General features: G+C 42.8%; 2 protein-coding genes across 8 annotated transcripts; both read right to left on the bottom strand.

Moving 5' to 3' along the window:
- Positions 1–436: 436 nt before the first annotated feature.
- On the bottom strand, positions 437–12,916 carry LOC121177312 (NLR family CARD domain-containing protein 3-like). 4 transcript variants are annotated; one of them, XM_041031587.1, is made up of 10 exons: positions 12,821–12,916; positions 5,479–5,575; positions 5,216–5,320; positions 5,015–5,110; positions 4,552–4,760; positions 2,628–4,413; positions 2,154–2,327; positions 1,772–1,945; positions 1,584–1,630; positions 437–1,357 (listed from the first exon to the last, which is right to left on the bottom strand). In XM_041031587.1, the coding sequence occupies exons 2-10, from the start codon at positions 5,559–5,561 to the stop codon at positions 825–827; spliced, it is 3,207 nt and encodes a 1,068-aa protein (XP_040887521.1). In that variant the 5' UTR covers positions 5,562–5,575; positions 12,821–12,916; the 3' UTR covers positions 437–824. The 4 variants fall into 4 exon arrangements, with proteins under 4 accessions (XP_040887521.1, XP_040887522.1, XP_040887519.1 ...); XM_041031588.1 differs by lacking the exon at positions 12,821–12,916 and adding an exon at positions 6,966–6,987; XM_041031585.1 differs by lacking the exon at positions 12,821–12,916 and adding an exon at positions 6,633–6,774.
- Positions 10,223–23,981, bottom strand: LOC121177315 (NLR family CARD domain-containing protein 3-like). 4 transcript variants are annotated; one of them, XM_041031593.1, is made up of 11 exons: positions 22,597–22,877; positions 21,565–21,661; positions 21,302–21,406; positions 21,101–21,196; positions 20,632–20,840; positions 18,708–20,493; positions 18,283–18,456; positions 17,902–18,075; positions 17,714–17,760; positions 17,120–17,487; positions 10,223–10,814 (listed from the first exon to the last, which is right to left on the bottom strand). In XM_041031593.1, the coding sequence occupies exons 2-11, from the start codon at positions 21,645–21,647 to the stop codon at positions 10,650–10,652; spliced, it is 3,207 nt and encodes a 1,068-aa protein (XP_040887527.1). In that variant the 5' UTR covers positions 21,648–21,661; positions 22,597–22,877; the 3' UTR covers positions 10,223–10,649. The 4 variants fall into 4 exon arrangements, with proteins under 4 accessions (XP_040887527.1, XP_040887528.1, XP_040887529.1 ...); XM_041031594.1 differs by lacking the exons at positions 10,223–10,814; positions 22,597–22,877 and adding an exon at positions 23,882–23,981 and having other exon boundaries at positions 16,280–17,487; XM_041031595.1 differs by lacking the exon at positions 10,223–10,814 and having other exon boundaries at positions 16,280–17,487; positions 22,616–22,854.

Here is a 23,981-nt window from a genome sequence, read left to right as displayed (position 1 = left end):
GGCTGTACGTGAGAACAACGTCCCCCCTCCCTCCCCCTCTCTCTCTCCCTCTCTCTCTCAGCTCTTTGTGTAGCTCGCTCCACCGTCTCTCGCCTCTCTCTCTTTTGTCTGGCTCGGTTAGTTTTACTGTCCTGACTGTTTCCATCATTATACATTACACAACTACACAACCAAACAAACACACACAAACACACAGTCACGTTTTATTTTAACATTTTATTCATTGTCTCCTTCAACTTTGAAAATTAAGTGATAATGATCAAACTTTAAATCAGTTCAGCTGTGGACTCTGTATGCAGTGTTACTGTGTTGTAGTGTGACATGTTTATTTATTTATGTATTTATTGTTTAAGGTTATTTCTAATGGAAATGTTTACTGTGGTGTTATATTTCACGTTGCTCTCAGATGTATTCTCTCCTCTTTCTTCTTTTATTGAAATCAGGCTCTTGATGTGCTTCTGGATGAAGAGACCCCACCCTCAGGTTTTTTTTTTGGGGGGGTGTTGACAGCTGGGACTCGAGGCCGCCAGACTGCCCCGCCCCTGTCAGCCAAACCGAGCCAGTCAACCATTCATCCAAATATGACGAGGTGAACAAGCCATTATGTTGTAATACACATGAACCGATGAACAGGGTGAAGTTCGGGGTAGAGCAGCTCGCTGAACCGACTGATTCTAATGGATAGCAGCGGTTAATCCTGTGTAGAGTTCTATGAGATCGCTAAAAACATTGGTGAGAACAATTCAGTAGACAGGACATGTCCCAGCCACCTACTTGCAAATCTCCACCTTTGGTTTTCTCGTGTTAGTTCAGTGAAAGCTTGTTTATCGAAGCTGACAAAGCAATGCAGAGGAATCAGGGTGAAGTTCAACGGCAGGATAGAGCGGCTCGCTGAACTTCGTTTTGAAGGTGTGGAGGCGAATCCGATTGTCGGAGGAAACTCTGTAGAAGGACAGAGTGCCAGCCGGCCAATCCAGATACACCCCCACCCGACTGGAGCGCGAGCAGAGAGAAGACACACTGACACTCTCATTGTTGTTCATAACAAAACAACCATCATTAGAGCAAATCAGACTCCAAGATTTTTCATTGCTTCCCAGCTTGCAGTCATTTGTACCCCCCTTCCTGCCAGTGGTTCTGTATGTTACCCCGATGTTGAACGGCTCCAACACATCAACCTCCCAGTAGTGGCGCTGATCTAGACCCTGCTTACACAGCACCTGTGGGAACTGATCAAACCTCTCTGGGTGCTGGGGATATGACTGCTCCTGCTCCACCCAGGTCACGTTTCTGTTCCCTTCAGAGAGGAGCAGGTTCCTGTGGACGGTGCTGGGGTCCCAGGTGAGCTCACAGGCATCTGGAGGTAAGAAAAGACTTTATTGCAGCAGAAGTTGAACCATTTCTGTTTTCAGCTACAGGTATGGAAGCTGCTAAGCTTGTTTCTTGTTTTGCAGACCACCGGCTGACACTGTGCTGCTGTGTTTGAAGCCCCAAAGGTTCACAAGGCTTCGTCTACCCATCACCAGTAAGAGCACGGAACAGTAACAGGCATCCTTCCTTTCAGCAAACACACAGATACTTACATTTCTTAAAGCCTGGTATCATTCTGTGACTTCCACCGTGTCCGAAGCTGTGGAGAAAAATATGTCTTTAAATTTGTGGAAGCGGTAAACAGAAGTTGTTGGAAACCAAATAAAGTGTTTATGGTTCTTCCTTTCACAATTTCAGGATTGGCTTTGCAACGAACATACAACACTGATTGTATAATTACTTGAGGATGCTGAGCTTGAATCGTGGATCGTTCCTGAGCTCAGAGAGAAGCTTCTCTCCTGAGGCTCCTGGATGGTTGTAGCTCAGGTCCAGTTCTGTCAGATGGGAGGGGTTGGACTTTAGAGCTGAGGCCAGAAAAGCACAGCCTGTCTCTGTGACCAGACAACCGGACAACCTGCGAAAACACAGCAAACAGGTTTAAGACGTGTTAAATGAAAAGGCAGATTTGATCTTAGAAGGAGTGAGAAGTGATTTCCTTTACAGTGTTTGGTGATGGTAGCGTAGAGGCAGAGAGCATCATGGCCCAGTTCACACTGAAAAGTGGATCACATGGAGCAGAACTCTGAGATTCTTATTTCAGCCATTACCATTATATTACTTACCTCAGTGTCTCCAGTCTGCAGCACTGACTCGACAGTCCATCACAGAGAAGCTGCACTCCTGAATCTTTCAGGTCATTGTTGCTCAGATCCAGATGTCTTAGAGCCGAGTAGGAGAACTTGAGAACAAAGGCCAGGGGCTCGACCCACTCTGTGGTCACTTTGCAGTCGGCAAGTCTAAGAGTGGACGTTAAAGTTAATACGTAATGAGAAAGCAGTAGCTTTACCTACGAATAATCACAGGGACCGAAGATAAACCTGCTCTTTCATGGTTGCAACTCATACCTTCACAGGTCACAGTACAAAGAGCTTCATCAAACTGCATCTAGATTCCCACACTTGAGCATGTATGTTGAAAATGACAGGCAGACCACATTACTGTTCAGGAAATTATGAATTAGATTTATTGAATATGATTTATTGTCTAATATGATTTATTGTATAACATGCTACATATTGTAGTGAAAATGAACTTACATGGCCTTTTTGCTGCTCCTCACTGCTGGTATCAGCCTCCTTCTGCCCTCGTCTGATGTGTTGTAACTCTTCAGGTCCAACACATCCAGATCGTTCTTCGATACCTGCAGCATGTAGGCCAGTGCAGAGCAGTACAGGGGACTCAGCTCTGTTTTTGGACGATCTGTCGACCTCAGATATTCTGTAATTTCATCTTTGACTTTGTGGTCTCTCATTTCAACCATGGTCTGGAAGAGAACGATGCAGCTGTCTGGACAGAGGTCTTTCCGTCGGATGGATCTGAGATAAGTCAAGATTTTCTTCTCAGTATCTTGGCTTGGGTCCGGCGACGTCAGCAGACCTCGGAGGACTCTTCGGTTGGTTTCAACCATGAGGCCAAGAAGGAGTCGCAAGAAGTAGGTCAGGTGACCATTGTTCTTCTCTAACACTTTATCAACTGTCATCTTTAGAAGATCAAGTAAAGTGTGTTCTTCGGCCTTCACACTGAGGAACTTGCCAATCTCTGTTGTATTCTTGTTTGTCAAACAGTCGTAGACGTAGAGAGCTGCAAAGAACTCCTGTACGGTCAGATGAACAAAGAAGAGAACCTTTTTCTGGGAAAAGACTTCTTCCCGAAGAACTGCATTGCAAAATCCAGAGTAGACAGATGCTTCTTTTATGTCAATGCCACAGTCTTCCAGGTCTTCCTCATAGAAGATGAGGTTGTTCTTCTGCAGCTGAACAAATGCAAGCTTACCGAGTTTCAGAAGAAATTCTCTGTGTGTCCGCAGAAGGCTCTCCGAGTTCTCCTTTGTCTTCCTGTCATATTTTCTGCTTCTGCGTTTTGTCTGAGCAAACAGGAAGTGTGCCATCATCTCTGTCAGAGTCTGAGGAACTTCAGCTTCCTTGCTTTCATCAAAAACTTCCTGAAATAACATGGCAGAAATCCAGCAGAAGATCGGGATCTGGCACATGATGTCCAGACTCTGTGAAGACTGGATGTGAGAAATGATCCTTTGAGCGAGATCCGAGTCATGACCAAATCTCCTCCTGAAGTATTCCTGTTTCTGTGGGTCATTGAAGCCTCTTATCTCTGTCACCATGTCCACATACTTTGCCGGGATCTGATTGGCTGCTGCTGGACGGGAAGTGATCCAAAGGTTTGCATCAGGAAGAAGGTTACCCTTGATCAGGTTTGTTAGGAGATTACCCACAGATGTTACTTCAGTGACAGATGTTACTGGTTTCATGTTGTCAAAGTCCAGTTGAAATCTGCTTTCATCCAGGCCGTCCAGTATCACTGTAACCCTGGTTCTGAGGTAATCCTCTGACTCTCTCATACTGCAGAGCACAGGGTGAAATTCAGTCAGGAGCTGGTGCAAACTTTTCTCACCTGTACTCAGATTCAGCTCTCGGAAAGCAAGACAGAAAATAAAATCAGTATCCTGGTTTGCTTCCTCCTCGGCCCAGTCAACAATGAACTTCTGCACAGCAAATGATTTTCCGATGCCTGCGACGCCCTTCGTCAGGGCCGTTCGATGAGTTTTCTCTTGGCCAGGCGAAGGTCGGAAGATTTCACTGAGCTTGATTTTATATTTAGACGATAACTTTCTCTTCAGTTTACGTTCAAGGTCCCTGAATTCGTGCTCTGCATTTGGCCCTCCACTCTCCCCAGTGGTGATGTAGAGCTCTGTGTAGATGCTGTTCAGGGAGTTCAGTTGGTCACCGTGACCTTCATACGTCAAAGTAAATTTCTTTTTCATTGAATCTTTAAAACTCTTCATTGCTTTTGAAAGATGGCTGTCCCCTGTAACAAGGAAATGCATGATTCCAAATTTCAAAAACATAATTTTAGCTACATCATGCAAAATAACAAGCAAACACAAAAATCTTCTTAAGTTTTCTTTTAAAGTTTGAACGTACTTTTGGAACCTGACAAACTCACCTCTGTATTCAGAGGTCTCTCCCTGCTGTTCAGGACCTTTTCTGAATTTCTTGCTGCACTTCGGGCAGGGGCGGTCTGCTGGTGAATCAGACTGGTCCCAGTCTGAGCTGACACACTGTTTGCAGAACCAGTGTCCACAGATGCGTTTGACTGGATCCCTCAGAACATCATCACACGCTGAACAGCTGGACGGCTCCACGGTCTGCTGGCTGTAAAACAAATGTCACGTTATTCTCTGCTGGATCTCAGTGAGCTCTGGTTCAGAAAGCTTTGGACAAGTGGAAGGAAAATGAGTAAAGCTAAATTATTTTAAGAACCATAAGGAGATCAAGATCCATAACATTAGATAAGAGCGGGTAGGACAAGAGGAGCAGTTCATCAGCATCAGTCTGATCATGAACCTAACTTTAAAATGCATAAGGTGCAGGTCGTCTTGTTTACAGAATACTTTAAATTAAATTACCTTTCATGTCTAAAATTGATCGGGGGGTATCTGGATGAGTCGCTCTTCATGGAGACAACACTGGGAGATTTGGACTCAGTTTCACTTCGTCTAGGACTAAAATCAGAAAATGTTTAACCACTGCATCCACTCAATATCTCATTTCCTCAATAGATTTGAATTTTTTCTGCTTCTGGAAAAACCAGAATACTTTAAAATTACCTGTGTTTTTCTCCAATTCCAAAATTGATAGGGGGGTGCCTGGAAGAGTCACTCTTCATGGAGACAACACTGGGACCTGTGGACTCAGTTTCACTCCACTGTGAGCTAAAGACAGAGATTGGTACTTGAATGCATCGCTCTTCATAGAGACCCTTTATCCATATGATTGTAAACATAACAGAATGTTTAATTCTACACACACAGTGGAGACGTTTTACAGTGTGTGTTTTTCATGTCCCATCCATGACAGGCTGTAACATTACCTGACTGATGGCTCAATGTCGCTGCTCGTTGGCTCCTCAGATGCCACAGAGTCGGTCCTCTTCCTCTTTACCCTCCCAGCCATCTCTGCTGCTGCAGCTGAAAACACCCACAAGATCATTTCAACACTCTCGCAAAGGAAAAGGGTTTGTGAAGGACAGATTCCAGCTTTCTATCAGTTTCCATTACATCCATAGAAGCAATAGAAGAAATAAGAGCTAAATACGATTCAGTTTGTTTGTCATTGCAGAAATGAGACAGAGGAGCAAAGGTTTCTGAGACAAAGCCTGAGTGTGCAGACAGAGCAGGTTAGAACTGACATTAAAACGTTTAAAACTGTATTACAGCAGAAGCTTAAGCTGTAAAATATATAAAATAATAAATAATAGTAATATATAAAAGTAATATAGTAGTAATATATAAAATATGACGTAACCCCCCCCCCCCCCCCCCCCCCCCCTCCCGAAACCTGTTTGCAAAGTAAGTGGTTTGACCTGTTTCCATAGACCGTGTGAAAAAAGGTTGTTTCAAACGTCACATGACTGAGTGAATGACTCATATTTGAGGAGAAGCGTCTTTAAAAGTTTGAAGTTTCGGATGGTACCTGAGCAGCTGCCCTCGCGCCTCCGGGGAGAAAGATATGCGCATATTCCATTTCCTCTTTTCTGCGTCCACATTTATATTTTTGTAGAATAATGTACGTTTGTGCAAACGCTTTTTTCTTACTCTCCGTTTCTGTTGTTTCATGTTTTGTTTTGTTTTGTTTTGTTTTGTTTTGTTTTATTTCTTGTTGTGTTTCTCAGCTGGAGCAACTTTACGGAACAGGCCGTGGCCTTGTCTCGCTTCACCGCTCCGGATCATGGACTTCCCCGCTGCCGCGTTAAATTCAGGGTGTGGACATTTAGTCACAGTGTTCGGTGAAACTAAAGATTTCTTGAGACCAAAATACGTTTGGTGTCCCGTACAGAGCTTCTGCTGCGAGCTGGGCCGCGTTCAAACGGCCATTTTTTACTTTTTATGTCAATCTCAGAGTAAAATGATGCAAACTTCGGTCGGTCAGTGCGGAAAAACCGCTCCGGCAAGTGTGGTTCACCGGAGCGCAATGAACCGGAGCGCCGGTGGAAAATAACAGGCATAATAATAAAGAGCCACTTACACGTTTTTTTAATAACAGTCCTCAGCTTTTTCAGAGACAACAATCTGCACGTCGAACAAAATGGACGTGAGGACAGAAATTTACTTTCACTTTGGATGTTGGTCAGAAAGCGGAAGGACTCCAACATAAAAGTTTCAGCGCCAGTAATTAAATTTTAGTTTAACATATATAAACAATCAGACTGAGGCTGCTAATCAAATAATAAGCGATAAGTTAATAATAAGTTAATAAATTTCCCATGATAATATTTCTGTGTCCAATTTTTATTTCTTTAGTCAAAGCACAGAAATATTTGAACGGAGTAAATCTACATTGGGCCGTTTCTGCTTTTACCTCAGTAAATTATCTGAACACGTCCTTCACCAGTGTGTCTGAGACACTTTGGCTCCTTATGAGTCATTTATATAGTCAACAGTCAAACCTCATTACACGTAAGACTTCCTGTTTTGCGTCTTCCTGCGGACCAGACAGACTTTTACTGGAAAACACTAACGAACGTGTGCGGTGACATCTGCTGTACAAAAAGCCACGACAGCGCTGAGCTGCACAGATATTAACCTGGATGCTCACCCTCCGTTTTATTTCATGAGGAATCTGAGGCTGAGCTGCTTGGACATTAGAAGTAATGTGATTAAAAACATTCATCGTCTTTGTTTTATTTTTCTCTTTTTGTTCTGAAGCTAAAGTTTCGGCTTCACACGCGCAGTTATAGAATAAAACTAGAATATTCTGGTCACTGTAACACTTCAAACAGCTGAACCCGTTCAGTGATCCTGCTGCATTTTAACTGGCCTTTGCTGCCACCTAGTGGAGAAAAGTGCAAACGACAAGTTAATGGTGAGAGATTGAAGAGCTTTAAACTGTCACAGAAACTAATAATCCTGATTAATGCTTCTGTACCAGAACATAACTCATCAACCAGACTGGTTTTTATGAACATATCAGTCATATCCTCAGTGTGTAATAAAACCCCCACACTGCTCAGATGTCTTTCATTTGCTCATGATTTAATATAAAGATACAGAATATTCACACGTGAAAAATATATATTTCAGAATGTGTAAATACACTGGTGATAAAAACCATCTTTCACTCAGTCCCAGAAAAATTAGCCTCAAAGAAGCCAGACAAACTTTGGAGCTCACAGCTTCACCTGAACAAAACTTTGATTCCAGCTTTTCAGACGACGGCTCTTGAACCTTTTGCAAAAGTAAATGAATAAATCATGATTCTTCAGCCGTTTTATTTATTTTTCTCCTCAAATTCACTTTTTTTTCTGATGGACTGTGTGGAAATTTGACCAAAAGTTTTCCCCCTGTGTGATGAACACATGAATCCAGTCGAGTGTGAGCCTGTGAAATGTTGACATGAATTTTACATTAATACAGTAATACATGAATTTTGAGCTGGCTTCATGAGGTTAATGTGAAATCTCTTAGTGTAACATTCAGAAAACAACTTTCACGAATACATTGCATCAGACACTTAATGGTTAGAACTGTTCGAGCAGAAGGTTTGAAACTAATGAACATAATTACAAAAACAGGTCAAACAAAAAGAGAAATGTTGGACAGTTTTTGTTAAGCATTAACAGTCTCATTCCTGTACCTAACACAACTTTTACAAACACGACACAAATGAAATGAACACAGTTTAAACATAATACATGTTGCTGCTGCCAAAGCTAATTAAGTTCAGCTGAGATAAAGTTTTAAACGACATCACGTTTCAGTTAAAGCTGACTGGAGACGATGTTTTGTCTGATTAGATCCACGTTAGCGTGAGAACGTGCTTATATACCGTCTCCATGTTTCTGTTTTTAGCCATGCTAGCAGCGTGACTCTGCGGATGGCAGTGTCAGACTTTGGTCGGGACTGAAATATCCCAACACCTATTGAAATGATCGACAAGAAATTTAGTTCATGGTCCTCAGAGGACGAATAAAACTGAAGTTGGTGACCCTCTGACTTTTCTTCTAGCGTCACCACGAGGCTGATGTTTTGGTATTTAGCAAAATGTCTCCGTTACCGGCTGCGGTGTCGTGGCTTTCACCTCAGCTGCACTTTGCTTTTGGTGCTAACTGTCAAAGGTTTGCATCTTAACACAATAAACTGAGATAGCAAACGTTCTAAATTGCATGTTAGCACTGTTACTGTGATCATGTTAGCATACGCATTAGCATTTAATTGAAATACTGAAGCATAATACTGTACATTTGTTTCTGCTGTATAATTAGCATAGATGGATGGTGTGTTTATATAACACGCTGACAGGTACATGGTTTATTCAGGTGGGTGTAACTGAGCTACATGTAACTGCAGGTTGATAGTGTAGAGGATTTTGAAATAATCGATGAATGAAAGAGTGGCTGTGAAAGAGAAAGAAATGCTACATATCCAGGCAGAGCTCTCTCTGCTTTTGTGTTTATCTACATGTACTTTAGCAAGAAAATGTTATAAAGTTATCAAAGGTACAGCCACTAACTGAAAGCATTAAAAAAAAACATCTTACCTATTAACATACCTACACATCAACCCATCAAAAGTGCTTATATCTGTAAACTCCTCATCTCTAAAAAGTACTGATCTGCTTTGTACAGGCTGAGCATTGCCACAGTTGGCTGACATTTAATCAAACCTGTACAGGTAAAAGCTGACTGGTAAAACCTGTACACAGAAAAGTTAGACCTGTATAATTTCCTGTTAGTTGCAAACACGCACACTGAAATTTAAAGGTTCGTACAATCTACGATTAAAGTAAAGCAGAAGCTTCTGACTGTGAAAATTCATCCATGAGTTTAGACTTTTCATGGGAAATAATCTGGAGTTGTCTCTGGCAAAGGCACAGGTCTGACACAGAGACTGATGGGGACCTGTTTGAAACTCAAAACCACTTTGTATTTCAGCCAACTCACACAGCTGCAGCTGAGCATAACCACAACAACACAACACTTAACCACAACAGCTGCTGTTTATTGTCTACAATTAGTCATTTCTAACACATTACTATGTTTAATGTTCCACTCTGCTACAGATAGATGTTGGATTAATATTCTATGCAGTCTGTCATGTAAATAATTACCAACCATGACAGCTTTTTGCTTCTGTGCTCTGTTTCCTATCATAGCTGTAATCTGCTGAGCACACAGTATGCACTAACTGTTCTGTAATCTGAATGCTGGCCCTCTAACATCGTCCACTTCCTGTTTGTAGCATGCTCTATATGCTGAATGTCCTTCTCCTCCATTCCCAGCTGTCCTATCTTCCTCCTTTTCCTCCTTTCACCCAGCCCGGCCCTCAGCAGGAGGGTCCCCCGTATGAGCCAGGTTCTGCTCAAGGTTTCTAGGGTTTTTTTTCTTACCACTGTTGCCTTAAGTGCTGATCTGGGGTCAGGCTCTGGGTCTCTGAACTACTGTATTGGCTTGATCCTGTCTATCGTTCATCCCTGTATTGTATTTTGAATTTTGGATCAAGAACTCATCACTGTTATCTGGATGGATGGTTCATGTGTTCATGAATTTTCAGATTATTCCCCACTGTCCCTGACACAAACAATCATAATCTGACAACTCAAACTTTGCCTCGGTTGCTTCAGACTTCTGCCGTTGTTTGCCCGTGGTCTCTTACCCGACAACTGGTGCTGTCAGGCAACCAGTCAAAGAGCTCCCCCACTGACCGCCTCATTATTCAACATGCACGGCCCGCCACCAACACTGAAACATGCAAACTGCTTCAAACTCCATTACTACTTACAGGAAGCTGGTGTGTTGGCCCTCTGTATCCTATTGCCTCTTCCTCTCTCTCTCTCTCTCTCTCTCTCCTCAAATTCCCCAATTTCGAAGAAGCATGCAAACCTGGCAACTTGATTCTAATGGGTAGCAGCAGTTAATCCTGTGTAGAGTTCTATGAGATTGCTAAAAACATTGCTGAGAACAATTCAGTAGACAGGACATGTCCCAACCACCTACATGCAAATCTCCACCTTTGGTTTGCTCGTGTTAGTTCAGTGAAAGCTTGTTTATCGAAGCTGACAAAGCAATGCAGAGGAATCAGGGTGAAGTTCAACAGCAGGATAGAGCGGCTCGCTGAACTTCGTTTTGAAGGTGTGGAGGCGAATCCGATTGTCGGAGGAAACTCTGTAGAAGGACAGAGTGCCAGCCGGCCAATCCAGATACACCCCCACCCGACTGGAGCGCGAGCAGAGAGAAGACACACTGACACTCTCATTGTCATTGTCTAGGACTCTTCGGTTGGTTTCAACCATGAGGCCAAGAAGGAACTGCATTAAGAAGTCCAGGTGGCCATTGTTCTTCTCTAACACTTTATCAACTGTCATCTTTAGAAGATCAAGTAAAGTGTGTTCTTCGGCCTTCACACTGAGGAACTTGCCAATCTCTGTTGTATTCTTGTTTGTCAAACAGTCGTAGACGTAGAGAGCTGCAAAGAACTCCTGTACGGTCAGATGAACAAAGAAGAGAACCTTTTTCTGGGAAAAGACCTCTTCCCGAAGAACTGCATTGCAAAATCCAGAGTAGACAGATGCTTCTTTTATGTCAATGCCACAGTCTTCCAGGTCTTCCTCATAGAAGATGAGGTTGTTCTTCTGCAGCTGAACAAATGCAAGCTTACCGAGTTTCAGAAGAAATTCTCTGTGTGTCCTCAGAAGGCTCTCCGAGTTCTCCTTTGTCTTCCTGTCATATTTTCTGCTTCTGCGTTTTGTCTGAGCAAACAGGAAGTGTGCCATCATCTCTGTCAGAGTCTGAGGAACTTCAGCTTCCTTGCTTTCATCAAAAACTTCCTGAAATAACATGGCAGAAATCCAGCAGAAGATCGGGATCCGGCACATGATGTCCAGACTCTGTGAAGACTGGATGTGAGAAATGATCCTTTGAGCGAGATCCGAGTCATGACCAAATCTCCTCCTGAAGTATTCCTGTTTCTGTGGGTCATTGAACCCTCTTATCTCTGTCACCATGTCCACATACTTTGCCGGGATCTGATTGGCTGCTGCTGGACGGGAAGTGATCCAAAGGTTTGCATCAGGAAGAAGGTTACCCTTGATCAGGTTTGTTAGGAGATTACCCACAGATGTTACTTCAGTGACAGATGTTACTGGTTTCATGTTGTCAAAGTCCAGTTGAAATCTGCTTTCATCCAGGCCGTCCAGTATCACTGTAACCCTGGTTCTGAGGTAATCCTCTGACTCTCTCATACTGCAGAGCACAGGGTGAAATTCAGTCAGGAGCTGGTGCAAACTTTTCTCACCTGTACTCAGATTCAGCTCTCGGAAAGCAAGACAGAAAATAAAATCAGTATCCTGGTTTGCTTCCTCCTCGGCCCAGTCAACAATGAACTTCTGCACAGCAAATGATTTTCCGATGCCTGCGACGCCCTTCGTCAGGGCCGTTCGATGAGTTTTCTCTTGGCCAGGCGAAGGTCGGAAGATTTCACTGAGCTTGATTTTATATTTAGACAATTTGTCCGTTTTCAGTTTTCGTTCAAGGTCCCTGAATTCGTGCTCTGCATTTGGCCCTCCACTCTCCCCAGTGGTGATGTAGAGCTCTGTGTAGATGCTGTTCAGGGAGTTCGGTTGGTCACCGTGACCTTCATTCAGTTTCGGATGGTACCTGAGCAGCTGCCCTCGCGCCTCCGGGGAGAAAGATATGCGCATATTCCATTTCCTCTTTTCTGCGTCCACATTTATATTTTTGTAGAATAATGTACGTTTGTGCAAACGGTTTTTTCTTACTCTCCGTTTCTGTTGTTTCATGTTTTGTTTTGTTTTGTTTTGTTTTGTTTTGTTTTGTTTTGTTTTATTTCTTGTTGTGTTTCTCAGCTGGAGCAACTTTACGGAACAGGCCGTGGCCTTGTCTCGCTTCACCGCTCCGGATCATGGACTTCCCCGCTGCCGCGTTAAATTCAGGGTGTGGACATTTAGTCACAGTGTTCGGTGAAACTAAAGATTTCTTGAGACCAAAATACGTTTGGTGTCCCGTACAGAGCTTCTGCTGCGAGCTGGGCCGCGTTCAAACGGCCATTTTTTACTTTTTATGTCAATCTCAGAGTAAAATGATGCAAACTTCGGTCGGTCAGTGCGGAAAAACCGCTCCGGCAAGTGTGGTTCACCGGAGCGCAATGAACCGGAGCGCCGGTGGAAAATAACAGGCATAATAATAAAGAGCCACTTACACGTTTTTTAATAACAGTCCTCAGCTTTTTCAGAGACAACAATCTGCACGTCGAACAAAATGGACGTGAGGACAGAAATTTACTTTCACTTTGGATGTTGGTCAGAAAGCGGAAGGACTCCAACATAAAAGTTTCAGCGCCAGTAATTAAATTTTAGTTTAACATATATAAACAATCAGACTGAGGCTGCTAATCAAATAATAAGCGAAAAGTTAATAATAAGTTAATAAATTTCCCATGATAATATTTCTGTGTCCAATTTTTATTTCTTTAGTCAAAGCACAGAAATATTTGAACGGAGTAAATCTACATTGGGCCGTTTCTGCTTTTACCTCAGTAAATTATCTGAACACGTCCTTCACCAGTGTGTCTGAGACACTTTGGCTCCTTATGAGTCATTTATATAGTCAACAGTCAAACGTCATTACACGTAAGACTTCCTGTTTTGCGTCTTCCTGCGGACCAGACAGACTTTTACTGGAAAACACTAACGAACGTGTGCGGTGACATCTGCTGTACAAAAAGCCACGACAGCGCTGAGCTGCACAGATATTAACCTGGATGCTCACCCTCCGTTTTATTTCATGAGGAATCTGAGGCTGAGCTGCTTGGACATTAGAAGTAATGTGATTAAAAACATTCATCGTCTTTGTTTTATTTTTCTCTTTTTGTTCTGAAGCTAAAGTTTCGGCTTCACACGCGCAGTTATAGAATAAAACTAGAATATTCTGGTCACTGTAACACTTCAAACAGCTGAACCCGTTCAGTGATCCTGCTGCATTTTAACTGGCCTTTGCTGCCACCTAGTGGAGAAAAGTGCAAACGACAAGTTAATGGTGAGAGATTGAAGAGCTTTAAACTGTCACAGAAACTAATAACCCTGATTAATGCTTCTGTACCAGAACATAACTCATCAACCAGACTGGTTTTTATGAACATATCAGTCATATCCTCAGTGTGTAATAAAACCCCCACACTGCTCAGATGTCTTTCATTTGCTCATGATTTAATATAAAGATACAGAATATTCACACGTGAAAAATATATATTTCAGAATGTGTAAATACACTGGTGATAAAAACCATCTTTCACTCAGTCCCAGAAAAATTAGCCTCAAAGAAGCCAGACAAACTTTGGAGCTCACAGCTTCACCTGAACAAAACTTTGATTCCAGCTTTTCAGACGACGGCTCTTGAACCTTTTGCAAAAGTAAATGAATAAATCATGATTCTTCAGCCGTTTTATTTATTTTTCTCCTCAAATTCACTTTTTTTTCTGATGGATTGTGTGGAATTTTGACCAAAAGTTTTCCCCCCATGTGATGAACACATGAATCCAGTCGAGTGTGAGCCTGTGAAATGTTGACATGAATTTTACATTAATACAGTAATACATGAAGTTTGAGCTGGCTTCATGAGGTTAATGTGAAATCTCTTAGTGTAACATTCAGAAAACAACTTTCACGAATACATTGCATCAGACACTTAATGGCTAGAACTGTTCGAGCAGAAGGTTTGAAACTAATGAACATAATTACAAAAACAGGTAAAACAAAAAGAGAAATGTTGGACAGTTTTTGTTAAGCATTAACAGTCTCATTCCTGTACCTAACACAACTTTTACAAACACGACACAAATGAAATGAACACAGTTTAAACATAATACATGTTGCTGCTGCCAAAGCTAATTAAGTTCAGCTGAGATAAAGTTTTAAACGACATCACGTTTCAGTTAAAGCTGACTGGAGACGATGTTTTGTCTGATTAGATCCACGTTAGCGTGAGAACGTGCTTATATACCGTCTCCATGTTTCTGTTTTTAGCCATGCTAGCAGCGTGACTCTGCGGACGGCAGTGTCAGACTTTGGTCGGGACTGAAATATCCCAACACCTATTGAAATGATCGACAAGAAATTTAGTTCATGGTCCTCAGAGGACGAATAAAACTGAAGTTGGTGACCCTCTGACTTTTCCTGTAGCATCACCACGAGGCTGATGTTTTGGTATTTAGCAAAATGTCTCCGTTACCGGCTGCGGTGTCGTGGCTTTCACCTCAGCTGCACTTTGCTTTTGGTGCTAACTGTCAAAGGTTTGCATCTTAACACAATAAACTGAGATAGCAAACGTTCTAAATTGCATGTTAGCACTGTTACTGTGATCATGTTAGCATACGCATTAGCATTTAATTGAAATACTCAAGCATAATACTGCACATTTGTTTCTGCTGTATAATTAGCATAGATGGATGGTGTGTTTATATAACACGCTGACAGGTACATGGTTTATTCAGGTGGGTGTAACTGAGCTACATACTGCAGGTTGATAGTGTAGAGGATTTTGAAATAATCGATGAATGAAAGAGAGGCTGTGAAAGGGAGAAGAAAGAAATGCTACATAGCTCGGCAGAGCTCTCTCTGCTTTTGTGTTTATCTACATGTACTTTAGCAAGAAAATGTTATAAAGTTATCAAAGGTACAGCCACTGAAAGCATTAAAAAAACACATCTTACCTATTAACATACCTACACATCAAACCCATCAAAAGTGCTTATAACTGTAAACTCCTCATCTCTAAAAAGTACTGATCTGCTTTGTACAGGCTGAGCATTGCCACAGTTGGCTGACATTTAATCAAACCTGTACAGGTAAAAGCTGACTGGTAAAACCTGTACACAGAAAAGTTAGACCTGTATAATTTCCTGTTAGTTGCAAACACGCACACTGAAATTTAAAGGTTCGTACAATCTACGATTAAAGTAAAGCAGAAGCTTCTGACTGTGAAAATTCATCCATGAGTTTAGACTTTTCATGGGAAATAATCTGGAGTTGTCTCTGGCAAAGGCACAGGTCTGACACAGAGACTGATGGGGACCTGTTTGAAACTCAAAGCCACTTTGTATTTCAGCCAACTCACACAGCTGCAGCTGAGCATAACCACAACAACACAACACTTCAGCTGAAACGCCGCAGCTCCACAGACGTTTTAACGTTGTACTGAAAAGACAGAGCAAACATTAATATGACAAGACTCACTACTGCATGTTCTCTGTCTGTGGTCCTGGCTCCACAGACCTGCTGCTGTTTATTGTCTACAATTAGTCATTTCTAACACATTACTATGTTTAATGTTCCACTCTGCTACAGATAGATGTTGGATTAATATTCTATGCAGTCTGTCATGTAAATAATTACCAACCATGACAGCTTTTTGCTTCTGTGCTCTGTTTCCTATCATAGCTGTAATCTGCTGAGCACACAGTATGCACTAACTGTTCTGTAATCTGAATGCTGGCCCTCTAACATCGTCCACTTCCTGTTTGTAGCATGTTCTATATGCTGAATGTCCTTCTCCTCCATTCCCAGCTGTCCTATCTTCCTCCTTTTCCTCCTTTCACCCAGCCCGGCCCTCAGCAGGAGGGTCCCCCGTATGAGCCAGGTTCTGCTCAAGGTTTCTAGGGTTTTTTTCTTACCACTGTTGCCTTAAGTGCTGATCTGGGGTCAGGCTCTGGGTCTCTGAACTACTGTATTGGCTTGATCCTGTCTATCGTTCATCCCTGTATTGTATTTTGAATTTTGGATCAAGAACTCATCACTGTTATCTGGATGGATGGTTCATGTGTTCATGAATTTTCAGACTATTCCCCACTGTCCCTGACACAAACAATCATAATCTGAAAACTCAAACTTTGCTCTGTGTTGCTTCAGACTTCTGCCGTTGTTTGCCCGTGGTCTCTTACCCGACAACTGGTGCTGTCAGGCAACCAGTCAAAGAGCTCCCCCACTGACCGCCTCATTATTCAACATGCACGGCCCGCCACCAACACTGAAACATGCAAACTGCTTCAAACTCCATTACTACTTACAGGAAGCTGGTGTGTTGGCCCTCTGTATCCTATTGCCTCTTCCTCTCTCTACCTCTCTCTCTCTCTCTCTCTCTCCTCAAATTCCCCAATTTCGAAGAAGCATGCAAACCTGGCAACTTGATTCTAATGGGTAGCAGCAGTTAATCCTGTGTAGAGTTCTATGAGATTGCTAAAAACATTGGTGAGAACAATTCAGTAGACAGGACATGTCCCAACCACCTACATGCAAATCTCCACCTTTGGTTTGCTCGTGTTAGTTCAGTGAAAGCTTGTTTATCGAAGCTGACAAAGCAATGCAGAGGAATCAGGGTGAAGTTCAACGGCAGGATAGAGCGGCTCGCTGAACTTCGTTTTGAAGGTGTGGAGGCGAATCCGATTGTCGGAGGAAACTCTGTAGAAGGACAGAGTGCCAGCCGGCCAATCCAGATACACCCCCACCCGACTGGAGCGCGAGCAGAGAGAAGACACACTGACACTCTCGTTGTTGTTCATAACAAAACAACCATCATTAGAGCAAATCAGACTCCAAGATTTTTCATTGCTTCCCAGCTTGCAGTCATTTGTACCCCCCTTCCTGCCAGTGGTTCTGTATGTTACCCCGATGTTGAAAGGCTCCAACACATCAACCTCCCAGTAGTGGCGCTGATCTAGACCCTGCTTACACAGCACCTGTGGGCACTGATCAAACCTCTCTGGGTGCTGGGGATATGACTGCTCCTGCTCCACCCAGGTCACCTTTCTGCTCCCTTCAGAGAGGAGCAGGTTCCTGTGGACGGTGCTGGGGTCCCAGGTGAGCTCACAGGCATCTGGAGGTAAGAAAAGACTTTATTGCAGCAGAAGCTGAACCATTTCTGTTTTCAGCTACAGGTATGGAAGCTGCTAAGCTTGTTTCTTGTTTTGCAGACCACCGGCTGACACTGTGCTGCTGTGTTTGAAGCCCCAAAGGTTCACAAGGCTTCGTCTACCCATCACCAGTAAGAGCACGGAACAGTAACAGACATCCTTCCTTCCAACAAACACACAGATACTTACATTTCTTGAAGCCTGGTATCATTCTGTGACTTCCACCGTGTCCGAAGCTGTGGAGAAAAATATGTGTTTAAATTTGTGGAAGCGGTAAACAGAAGTTGTTGGAAACCAAATAAAGTGTTTATGGTTCTTCCTTTCACAATTTCAGGATTGGCTTTGCAACGAACATACAACACTGATTGTATAATTACTTGAGGATACTGAGCTTGAATCGTGGATCGTTCCTGAGCTCAGAGAGAAGCTTCTCTCCTGAGGCTCCTGGATGGTTGTAGCTCAGGTCCAGTTCTGTCAGATGGGAGGGGTTGGACTTTAGAGCTGAGGTCAGAAAATCACAGCCTGTCTCTGTGACCAGACAACCGGACAACCTGCGAAAACATTTGGTTTATCAGTGTCCAGGTTCAGGATGCCTTCCAACATACAACAGACGAGCATTATGGCTGAAAGAACAAGACATTTTCATTTATTTAAGGGCATCCCAGTAAACACAGACATTTTTAATTTGCAGCAAGTTGATGTCTTGTCCACCCATTTGCATTATGGCACGTTAATGGTGATATGAATACACAGTGTACCTCAGTATCTTCAGTCTGCAGAACTGACTCGACAGCCCATCACAGAGAAGCTGCACTCCTGAATCTTTCAGGTCATTGTTGCTCAGATCCAGATCTCGTAAAGGTGAGGAGGGGAACTTGAGACCAAAGGCCAGGTGTTCAACCCACTCTGTAGTCAGTTTGCAGTCTGCTAGTCTAGGGGTGGATAACATGGTTATAATATAAAGAAAGATGTGCGACTGTTTAAAGATATAAATTTAAAACATTTATGAAGCATGTAACTCCCATTGAGGACAGGGAGGACACAGCAGCAAACAGGCTGCCCTTACAGTCTCATTGGTGGAACTTCTTGGGATTGTTTTAAGCCTCAGAAGATCAACAACTCAGGAGTGAAAGAAATACTGAAACCAGATTAATTTACATATGACAATGGAAAATGAACTTACATGGCCTTTTTGCTGCTCCTCACTGCTGGTATCAGCCTCCTTCTGCCCTCGTCTGATGTGTTGTAACTCTTCAGGTCCAACACATCCAGATCGTTCTTCGATACCTGCAGCATGTAGGCCAGTGCAGAGCAGTACAGGGGACTCAGCTCTGTTTTTGGACGATCTGTCGACCTCAGATATTCTGTAATTTCATCTTTGACTTTGTGGTCTCTCATTTCAACCATGGTCTGGAAGAGTACAATACAATTGTCTGGACAGAGGTCTTTCCGTCGGATGGATCTGAGATAAGTCAAGATTTTCTTCTCAGTATCTTGGCTTGGGTCCGGCGACGTCAGCAGACCTCGGAGGATTCTTCGGTTGGTTTCAACCATGAGGCCAAGAAGGAGTCGCAAGAAGTAGGTCAGGTGACCATTGTTCTTCTCTAACACTTTATCAACTGTCATCTTTAGAAGATCAAGTAAAGTGTGCTCTTCGGCCTTCACACTGAGGAACTTGCCAATCTCTGTTGTATTCTTGTTTGTCAAACAGTCGTAGACGTAGAGAGCTGCAAAGAACTCCTGTACGGTCAGATGAACAAAGAAGAGAACCTTTTTCTGGGAAAAGACTTCTTCCCGAAGAACTGCATTGCAAAATCCAGAGTAGACAGATGCTTCTTTTATGTCAATGCCACAGTCTTCCAGGTCTTCCTCATAGAAGATGAGGTTGTTCTTCTGCAGCTGAACAAATGCAAGCTTACCGAGTTTCAGGAGAAATTCTCTGTGTGTCCTCAGAAGGCTCTCCGAGTTCTCCTTTGTCTTCCTGTCATATTTTCTGCTTCTGCGTTTTGTCTGAGCAAACAGGAAGTGTGCCATCATCTCTGTCAGAGTCTGAGGAACTTCAGCTTCCTTGCTTTCATCAAAGACTTCCTGAAATAACATGGCAGAAATCCAGCAGAAGATCGGGATCCGGCACATGATGTCCAGACTCTGTGAAGACTGGATGTGAGAAATGATCCTTTGAGCGAGATCCGAGTCATGACCAAATCTCCTCCTGAAGTATTCCTGTTTCTGTGGGTCATTGAACCCTCTTATCTCTGTCACCATGTCCACATACTTTGCCGGGATCTGATTGGCTGCTGCTGGACGGGAAGTGATCCAAAGGTTTGCATCAGGAAGAAGGTTACCCTTGATCAGGTTTGTTAGGAGATTACCCACAGATGTTACTTCAGTGACAGATGTTACTGGTTTCATGTTGTCAAAGTCCAGTTGAAATCTGCTTTCATCCAGGCCGTCCAGTATCACTGTAACCCTGGTTCTGAGGTAATCCTCTGACTCTCTCATACTGCAGAGCACAGGGTGAAATTCAGTCAGGAGCTGGTGCAAACTTTTCTCACCTGTACTCAGATTCAGCTCTCGGAAAGCAAGACAGAAAATAAAATCAGTATCCTGGTTTGCTTCCTCCTCGGCCCAGTCAACAATGAACTTCTGCACAGCAAATGATTTTCCGATGCCTGCGACGCCCTTCGTCAGGGCCGTTCGATGAGTTTTCTCTTGGCCAGGCGAAGGTCGGAAGATTTCACTGAGCTTGATTTTATATTTAGACAATTTGTCCGTTTTCAGTTTTCGTTCAAGGTCCCTGAATTCGTGCTCTGCATTTGGCCCTCCACTCTCCCCAGTGGTGATGTAGAGCTCTGTGTAGATGCTGTTCAGGGAGTTCGGTTGGTCACCGTGACCTTCATACGTCAAAGTAAATTTCTTTTTCATTGAATCTTTAAAACTCTTCATTGATTTCGAAAGATGGCTGTTCCCTGTAACAAGGAAATACATGAGTCCAAATTTCAAAAACATAATTTTAGCTACATCATGCAAAATAACAAGCAAACACAAAAATCTTCTTAAGTTTTCTTTTAAAGTTTGAACGTACTTTTGGAACCTGACAAACTCACCTCTGTATTCAGAGGTCTCTCCCTGCTGTTCAGGACCTTTTCTGAATTTCTTCCTGCACTTCGGGCAGGGGTGGTCTGCTGGTGAATCAGACTGGTCCCAGTCTGAGCTGACACACTGTTTGCAGAACCAGTGTCCACAGATGCGTTTGACTGGATCCCTCAGAACATCATCACACGCTGAACAGCTGGACGGCTCCACGGTCTGCTGGCTGTAAAACAAATGTCACGTTATTCTCTGCTGGTGCGGAGCTTGATCTCTGAGTCTGGTTTCTCTGAGGTTCTTCAGTCCACCTGAGGTCCAGTTGAACCATCTTTGGCCCAGGGTCTTAAGCCTTAGTTCTACCACTGAAATGCCATATGACGGCAGTGACCTGGTGAAAACAGAGACTCGGCCCTGGGAGCACAAGCCAGTAAAACAATACTCAAGATGCAGGACATTTTGTTCAGAGAATACTTTAAATTAAATTACCTTTCAAGTCCAAAATTGATCGGGGGGTGCCTGGATGAGTCGCTCTTCATGGAGACAACACTGGGAGATTTGGACTCAGCTTCACTTCGTCTAGGACTAAAATCAGAAAATGTTTAACCACTGCATCCACTCAATATCTAATTTCCTCAATAGATTTGATTTTTTTCTGCTTCTGGAAAAACCAGAATACTTTAAAATTACCTGTGTTTTTCTCCAATTCCAAAATTGATAGGGGGGTGCCTGGAAGAGTCACTCTTCATGGAGACAACACTGGGACCTGTGGACTCAGTTTCACTCCACTGTGAGCTAAAGACAGAGATTGGTACTTGAATGCATCGCTCTTCATAGAGACCCTTTATCCATATGATTGTAAACATAACAGAATGTTTAATTCTACACACACAGTGGAGACGTTTTACAGTGTGTGTTTTTCATGTCCCATCCATGACAGGCTGTAACATTACCTGACTGATGGCTCAATGTCGCTGCTCGTTGGCTCCTCAGATGCCACAGAGTCGGTCCTCTTCCTCTTTACCCTCCCAGCCATCTCTGCTGCTGCAGCTGAAAACACCCACAAGATCATTTCAACACTCTCGTAAAGGAAAGGGGTTTGTGAAGGACAGATTCCAGCTTTCTATCAGTTCTTATCCAGATCATTTCATCATTTTATCATTTTCCAGGTGTTTCTTGTTAATTCTGACTGTTTTAGGTGAATTTTCATGTCTTTGCATTATGCTGCCATTTTCCATTACATTCATATAAACAACAGAAGAAATAAGAGCTAAATATGATTTAAATATGTTTGTTTGTTTGTCATTGCAGAAGTGAAACATAAGAGGAACAGAGGTTGCTGAGACGTAGTCTGAGTGTGCAGACAGAGCAGGTTAGAATTTACATTAAAACGTTTAAAACTGAGCTAAATTTCAGGTTTAAACAGCAGATGTTATTTATTTTGTTGTGCTGCAGGTTCCAACTTCACTGAAATATGGTTAAAATATATAGTATTATATTTTTAAAAAATCAATATGGATATATGATTTATAAACATAATACAAATATTATTATATTGTAATTATATTCTCATATGATCAATGTAAGATAATAAAGCCTGGAAGCTGCTGAAACAGCTGCAGTTTGTGCTGGAGCCTGGAAAAACCTTAACTTGTTTACTTTAGTGCGTGTTTATCAAACGTTGATCAGACATATTGTTTTCTGTAGATTTCTCACGATAACCAGGATTAAAACAACGCGTGATCGTATTATTATTGGCTCAGTTTTCGTCATAAACTTAAATTTGAATACGTTTGCCCACAAAGTTTTGCAGCAAACTCGTCTTCCTCTGCAGCGCCGGAGCTTTTCGCTCTGCTGCGCACTTCAAAAGCTCAGGACCCAAAATGTCTGCAGACTTTCAGGCTTCAACCCGAAGCACGAACCAACCGCACAGTCCGCCCGCACACAGGGTCACACGAGAGGAAAACAAACAAACAGCGACTTACTTTTACCTCAAACTGTTACCGTCGCTCGCTGATGCTGTTTGGATCCAGACAGAGTCAGTAAAAGAAACGCGATCCCGCCGTTAACGGACATTTTATCATGTCAACAACACTGACAGGGGAACTCCCCGCCCTTTCTTACTTTCGGTTTCGATCCCCTCCTCCATCAAAACAAACTCAGAGAAATCAGACGGAGTGTGATCACAAATTATCAACAGATGAAAAATAGGATTTATATCTACAACGATTTGTGCGTAATTGTTTGGGTCCTCGCTGACACTGATCCCCAGTTCACACACACACACAAACACACACACACACACACACAAACACACACACACAAACACACACCAAACACATCTGATCATTTGGTCTTTCAAAAACTTTCCTCTGTAAACAGATGTCTAACGTGTTGGGGAGCTGGGTGTTTTCCTGTAACTCATCCTCTCATCAGTTTACGTGTTCATGTTGCTTATTGTGGTATTTGTGCGTCCACTGCATCTTTCGTGCCCTGGCCCTCTGGATTAACGTTAGGTAACGTTATCTGAATGCTGTGGCCCCTGCAGCCGTTCAGCCACCATCACTGCTTATCTGTTACCCCCACTGAAGCCAACAGCCACTGGCCAGTAAACTCACTGCTATGATAAACCTTTCTCAAATGATGTCCTATGACCGTCACATAAGAAAAGCTTACGTGAGTCCAACTTTATAGAAGTGCAATAACTTTACAAATAAATAAACATAAGGTAAAGAAGCGAGCGTCTTAAAACTAACAGCTGTCAGAGAATACAGGAGGCTGTGCAGCTGAGGCTCACACACTGTAAAGCAACAATCAAAGGCAGTGACAGAACATGCTTCAGTTTGTGTCTTTGTCCTTTAAAGAAACAAATCTTCTTTAAAAGCAGCTTTGCTCACTGATGAGGAGAAGCCTTTGTTTCTGCTGTTTGCACTGCACCTTTAAACAGAACCACTGTGTGTGTTCCTGGTACTCTTTAAGAGTAGTATAAGCATCGTGCTGTAACACACAGCAGCCTCTCACTGTCAGCCCCCAGGTGGGTTCATTCATGCACATTATACCACCTCTGGAAGCAGAGCTACGTTTTCTTATGTTACTTTACTTTATGTCTTTCAGTACATTACGACACACATACTGACCTGTCATCTGAAAAAAATGTGAACTACACAACAAGACAAACCCACAGAATCACCCAGAAACTTCCCAAATTCACTTACTACAAGAAAATGAAATGCTTCCAAAACTTAAGTTAAATCATAAATGAACAGTTACCTTTATAATCCTTTGACTCCTTCCGTGTTAGTTTGATATGAGAAGCTGTATCACTGTGGTCGCCTGTCACAGTTTAGATGAGAGGGCAGATAAAAACAGA

This window comes from Toxotes jaculatrix, chromosome 23 (genome assembly GCF_017976425.1).
Source record: "Toxotes jaculatrix isolate fToxJac2 chromosome 23, fToxJac2.pri, whole genome shotgun sequence".
NCBI lineage: Eukaryota > Metazoa > Chordata > Actinopteri > Toxotidae > Toxotes > Toxotes jaculatrix.
This window is presented reverse-complemented; position numbering and strand designations above follow the sequence as displayed.

Bases quoted from the DNA above. Each gene is read 5' to 3' on its own strand.
- LOC121177312 (XM_041031585.1), bottom strand. From the start codon at position 6,759: ATGTTGGAGTCCTTCCGCTTTCTGACCAACATCCAAAGTGAAAGTAAA. The intron at 4,414-4,551 runs GTGAGTTTGTCA...TCCTTGTTACAG, and splicing joins AGAGACCTCTGAATACAGAG to GGGACAGCCATCTTTCAAAA. The intron at 1,631-1,771 runs GTAATTATACAA...TTTTCTCCACAG, and splicing joins TTCAAGCTCAGCATCCTCAA to CTTCGGACACGGTGGAAGTC.
- LOC121177315 (XM_041031594.1), bottom strand. From the start codon at position 21,647: ATGGCTGGGAGGGTAAAGAGGAAGAGGACCGACTCTGTGGCATCTGAG. The intron at 21,407-21,564 runs GTAATGTTACAG...CTCTGTCTTTAG, and splicing joins GACATTGAGCCATCAGTCAG to CTCACAGTGGAGTGAAACTG. The intron at 17,761-17,901 runs GTAATTATACAA...TTTTCTCCACAG, and splicing joins TTCAAGCTCAGTATCCTCAA to CTTCGGACACGGTGGAAGTC.